A 6,154-nucleotide genomic window follows, 5' to 3' on the forward strand; every position below is an offset into this window, starting at 1 on the left:
TATATATATGGACTGTATGCCTTTTTCAGTGTTATACCCAGTATGTCTTTTGTGCTAGTTTTCCATCTTTTTCTGTGTCACAGATACAACTCTGAAAAAAGATAAGAGACCGCTTTAAATTATGAGTTTTTCAGATTTTTGTTTTTATAGGTATATGTCTGAGTCAAATGAACATTGTTTTTTTATTCTATGAACTACTGACAACATGTCTCTGAAATTCCATGCAAAAATGTTGTATTTATTTGTAGAAAATGAGAAATGGTCAAAATCATGAAAAAGTTGCAATGCTTTCAGACCTTAAATAATGCAAAGAAAACAAGTCCATATTAATTTAGAAACAACAATACTAATGATTTAACTCAGGAAAAGGTCAGAAATCAATATTTGGTGGAATAATCATCTAGAGCTACATGTTGTGATATACACTGTATAATTATTACTGACTCCTGTTATAAAAATGACGCTATGTCCTGACAGAATAATACGAGACAGATGATCTGTGATGATCTGTGATAAAGTTTGAGCTCCTGGGTCTCATCCCTGTGGTTCTACTGCAATGGCTTCAATGCAGCTCTTTACAGTGCTGACCTTTGCAGTATTTTTTATGGCCTGTTAGGTATCATCTACTGCAGCCTAGTGGGTTTCAACTCTAACTCTTACACTTTGAGAAAAAAGTAAAAGAAATCACTTTATTTATATGTTGGTACCTCGGTTTTGCATCCCTGGCACAGCTTTAACACTCACCCATGAGAAAGCGTGACACATCCTCCAACTGAGGGATGTTGTTCTCACTGTATTTACAGTATCTGGTCAGCAGAGGAAGATTCTTCAGATACTCCTTGCAGGCATGGCTGGGATACAGCTTGTTAAGCTCCTGAAACACCATGCCCCAGGTCCGCACCTCCTCTGGCGTGTAGTCGATACGAGGAATCTGATCACCACTGTCGCATATAATCAGGCATGACAGATTAAAAACACGCATATACAGACATTTTCCATTATTATGTCTTATTTGTTTTATTCAACTACTCACTATCAATGATACGGGAAACCAAAAGAAACTGTCACTTACTGTTTGAAGTTCATAGCCAAATCAGCAAAATACTTCCTCCGTTTACGGTAAATTTGGTCTTTAAATCCCTGTAATAACAATGTTGTTGTGTCTGAATTTGTTTTTCTAAAAAAAACTGTAATTTATCTGTTTTCATGGTTTGGACGACAGACAGAAAATTAGGAAAAACAACACAGAGGGTACACATACCGGATGATCTGCATCTAATTCAGAGCCGTACATTAAAACCCTGTTGGCGCACAGATCCAAATCTGAAATCTTTGTAGGAAACCAGGGAACATAATCCAAACCTGATGGAAAAATCGGGAATTTACTGCATGTTACTAACATACTCATATTTAATTCTGAGCATGTCTTACCATCATGTAGTAAAGAAGAGTTTCCAGAGGGAGTCATTTCCACTATTTCGGTGTGTGTCCTCAGCAGCTCGGTCAGCTCCTTTAGTTGTTCATTCTCTGAATCACAGTTTATGAAGATCTCAAAGTCTGAATCTCTCCGTTTGGACTTGCGAGACTCAATATGAACCAGATGAACGTGTTTTTCCTGCAACAACACGGTCAGAGCACTTGGAAAGTTGTGCTTGATAATGACGTCATTTTTATTTAATGTAATTTATTTATTTCGAACATGATAGCAGTATAAAATTACAGACGTGAACAAGGAATGCAAAATGCACCTATTTTTTGAACCACAATAATCTTAACATGCTTGAAAAGGAGAAGGAAGAAGGAAGAAACTTATGAACTCATCCTACCTAAACTCATACCATGTTTTCATATGGACCCTAATTATTAAATAAAAAAATAAATGAATACATAAAACATAGGTTAATTAATTTTCCATTTTATCAGTTTTTTTTCTTTTATTTATTTTTGCCATAGACTCACCAAACACGCATATGTCTAAATATATACATCCATACCCACACATACTCATATGCCTTAGCCTCAATTTACATAGACACATGAGTGATAATACTCACCCATATTTCTATATCTTATGAAAATGACCTCCTTATATTTTCTTTTAAATTGTATTAAATTTTAATTTTGTTTTAACTCCTCATTTAACTTGTTTCATAATTTTACACCATGAATTAAATACACATTTTATTAGATGACAGAAAAAGTTTAATCTTTTAAAGCATGCATATTAAATAATACCTGGAAAAGTTTCAGAGCTCTGATAAGTCCCCCCACTTCATTCTTCAGTGTAAATATAATAGTTGCTGCTTTGTTTCTGGGGTTGCTTGGATGTCCAGTCATGAGGTTGTCCTGGTGTCCATCACTTCCATTCATTGTTACCTTGGTTTTTGGATGTGGGAATACATTTTAGATCATCGTCAGCTTTACAGATTTAATTCTAGTTCAACAATGTTTCAATATAAACCAGTCTTGCTTCATTAGATATGTTAATCAAGAGCTTTATGCTAGTTTTATGACCAGAGGTAGCATTGTTGTATTTTATAACATTTATGCAATAAATGATAAATGTTCAAAGAAGCTGGCTGAAGGAAAAACTTATAAAATCTATCCCTTCTCCAGCTACATCACTGTTATGATCTCTTAATATTTATAAGTATTTTAGTAATAAAATGTGCTTACAATATTCCCAATAGTAGCTCTAATAGTATTAGCAACAATAATAATAGTACTATTGATGCTACTAATGCTATAGTAACAGCAATATAATATATCAAGATAGTTTCTCATATTCAGTGTAGACAATTTTCTTATGCAAAGGTTTGAATTGTTATGACAGTCAAACAGTCATAACAATAATAACTTTGCTGCCAACAGCGGATCACAAATAAAATACCAGACTTTTGTGATTAACAGAAAAGCAACATATTACGGGAAAAAAATTACAATTAGCACATCTATAATTGAACTCTACTCTGCATCCAGAACCAGAACCAAGCATGGAGATCAGCATTCAGCTTCTATGCACCACATATCTGGAGCAAACTTCTAGAAAACTGCAAAACAGCCAAAACACTGAGTTCATTTTAATCTAGACTAAAAACCCAGCTGCTGCTTTTGAACCATAATAAATGAAACATTGACTAACATTTTGATGCGTAATGACGGCACTTGTAACTTTTCAATTGTTGATATTTGTGTTTTTATGAAGTAAAGCACTTTGAACTGCCTTGTTGCTGAGATAGGCTATACAAACAAACCTGATTGATTGATTTATTGATTGATTAACAAGCAACAGTATTTTAAACTTTTAGTGTTCATTAAAAAATACTTTCATATTCAGGCTGCTGTGGAGGCGCAGGGGAAAGCACAACGTCCTTGTCACAGGTGCAAAATCCACCCTGATGACCTTCCCTCTCTCATTACCTACTTTCCTGTCCTAGACTTTCAAATAAAGACCACTAAAGCCAAAAAAAACCTAATAACTCATTTTCTGGCATCTGATTTCTGCTTTTGTGGAAAATATGTAAAATTTCTATGAATCAATTAATCAGATGATAAACTAAACAATTTATCTTTGAATAATAAATTCAAAGATATTAAGATAAAAATGATACAGGAAATATTAGAAAAACAGATAATTTTAGGTTTAACTAAAATTAAATTGAAAGCTTTTCTTAAAACATTATAGTTTCTGCATTATTTAGAAAACCTGTTCAAAATAAACTCAAAGTGACAACAAACTTCTACTTTCTTATTCAGTGTGAATTTTTTCCAAGATGCAAAACAGGTAGACTGTACATTCATATTTTGAGATACTCGCCTTATTGTTGACCTTCTTGTTGACCTTCTTGTCAGAATCATGTGACTTTCCTTTAGTTGGCTCCAGTTCATCTGGCATCTCAGCTTTTGTTGCTTCTGCTGCATCAGCAGACATTTTATAACGTCTTAGAAAAAACTGTGTGAAGTTCTTTTAACTAGGCAGAGCGGCAAACCAGAGTCCTTATGGATCACCTGCAGTCTGGATGAACGTCTGCTCAGTCAGAACGAACAGAAGGTGGGCTGTATTTATGAAGCTGCAGGGTGGGGAGGGGTCAAGAAAAAGAGAGAGAGGTTAGTTTGAACAGGAAGAAAATTAGAACAAGTCATGATTAACATGGCCAGCTGGACACCACACTATCTGCTGTTAAGAAACACTATTGCTACTTCTCATTCTTAGAACCATTTCTGAAGTTGTCAGTCTCCTCCCTGCATTATGTGGCGCTATTGGATTGGTGTCTACATTTTGCATACATACAGATAAGTTAATCTCATACCCTGATGGTTAGCTTGAGCTCAGAGAGAACTAGATATTTGCTTTTTTTAAGAGCGTTACTATAAAATATATGTATATATTGGTTTGGGTGAATTGTGTGTGACCCAGCCATGTCAGGAAAACAATGACTGAACAACATACAGAACAAAAGAGACTAGCAAAAACTCTCAATCCCAGAATGCATGGCATTAAATTCTTTTCTGCAGTTCCCAGGATAGAATTTCACAAAATGACCATCTGACATCATTAAAAGTCTACTATTTGTGCAACTGGTGACTCTACCGATAAGGCTGGACCTGCTTAGCTCAAATGAGCTCCTGCAGAAAGAGACTCTTAAAGAACTGTACATTACCCAAGAAGAGACGGTATCTGATGATGTTGACAAAGCCGTTTTCCTTCCACTGCACTAAAGAATGAGCAGAGAAGAGCTGCCACCCTGAACTCATACCGCTCGCTCCAGTCCAAGCAGAAAGTTCTGCTGCTGCTGTTCACCAGAACAGCAACTCAATGGATTTCACTTTTTATTTTCATCAGAACTCTTGCAGCAAGTTTTTGGATCAGTTGAAGGCATTTATCTATACATTTTGAGAATTTCCTGATAGTAAAGAATGAAAGCAGTGAAGCCCTGAAGTAACAAATACATGGAAGTTTTCAGCATCACACATTGACAGGATATTAAAATTTTTTTGCAATATTTCACAAGTGAAAGGAATATATTTCTAATGCTACTAATGACTTTTATAAGGTCCTTTTTATTAGTTTTATTAAGAATCTAACCTGGGCGTCAAGGTCCACGGCCTTTTCACATGGTCGGTTGGCCATTGGGAGGTCTGGGAGGTTTCCTGATGGCCAGTCTGATCCAATCTGAACAAGCCAGTGTGTGCGTATGTGTTTTCTTTCTTCTTTTTTTTATTTTACCTTATAAATAAATCTTATCCTTGTGGCCACATTGGAACTTCATATGCAGTGAAACAACAGGCTGGGTGAGTCTGATAATTTGCATATAACTACTGGCTTCTCCCAATTTAAAAAAGAAAGAGACTGGGTTAAATTAGACAACTTAATAAAAAGAAAGGAGAAAGAAATATAAACAAAGTCCTTTCACCCTAACATATTCCAATATCAGCACATATCCACCTCAGACATATGGTTCATCTATAATCAGAGATTTTACTCAGATTAGATTCTGAGCAGACAAGAAGTCTGTCTCATTTTTTAAAATTTGTCTGAGACAGCTGGCTGTCTTTAAAAGATTCTCCATGAGACCTTGTACATCTAAACACAATTCCAGCCGGATCTGATCCTCACTAACAACCCAGGATGAAAATGACTGACGCAAGACTGCTGGCTAGTTAACTGCCAGGTTTCTCTGGGTGGGGAATCAGACCGGTGCAACATATTTAAAGAAGCTTAATTAAAAGCAGTGTGCTCCATCTAGTCTCTGCTGATACAATTAGAAAGCTTGTGCGTTTGTGTGGTAGTGCTTTCTTTTCCTGTATTGTCTCTGTGCTGGGTCATTCTGTAACCACATGCTGGTTTTATATGTTTATTGTATTAACCTTTGCTCTTTCTACCTCAGTCATGTTGAAATCATTCATGTGGATAATAGATGTTGCAGTTAATTAGCTTTATGGAAAAAGTACCCTATTGTTTTTCATGGCATATAAATGACACAATTTAGAAGATCAAAATGGTACGTCCAAATATTTGCAATTGTTGTGTAGTCAAAATTTTACTACACAACAATATTTTACTATAAAATATTTTCCACGTATAAGAATTATCGACCGCAGAGAGAATATTGCTCAGAGATCTACCAACAGTTGATCCTTTCAAGTGTTCTGG

At 35.4% G+C, this 6,154-nt stretch overlaps 1 protein-coding gene across 3 annotated transcripts in view; it reads right to left on the reverse strand.

Annotated features, from left to right (window-relative positions):
- LOC103462259 (tryptophan 5-hydroxylase 1-like) overlaps positions 1-4,064 on the reverse strand; it is a 12,658-nt gene extending 8,594 nt beyond the window's left edge. For 2 of the 3 annotated variants that reach the window (XR_001776434.1, XM_008404933.2), the window contains exons 1-6: positions 3,818-4,019; positions 2,236-2,376; positions 1,432-1,615; positions 1,262-1,362; positions 1,073-1,140; positions 745-941 (exon numbers count right to left, since the gene is read on the reverse strand). Coding sequence is in view for 2 of the 3 variants with exons in the window: in XM_008404933.2 (XP_008403155.1) it covers positions 745-941; positions 1,073-1,140; positions 1,262-1,362; positions 1,432-1,615; positions 2,236-2,376; positions 3,818-3,931 (805 nt within the window). In the remaining variant the exon portion in view is untranslated. Of the gene's footprint in view, positions 1-744; positions 942-1,072; positions 1,141-1,261; positions 1,363-1,431; positions 1,616-2,235; positions 2,377-3,817 lie in introns of all 3 variants that reach the window. The other variant, XM_017303898.1, reaches the window with a different exon arrangement.
- Positions 4,065-6,154: the final 2,090 nt, after the last annotated feature.

Source organism: Poecilia reticulata, linkage group LG3, assembly GCF_000633615.1.
Source record: "Poecilia reticulata strain Guanapo linkage group LG3, Guppy_female_1.0+MT, whole genome shotgun sequence".
Taxonomy (NCBI): Eukaryota; Metazoa; Chordata; class Actinopteri; order Cyprinodontiformes; family Poeciliidae; genus Poecilia; species Poecilia reticulata.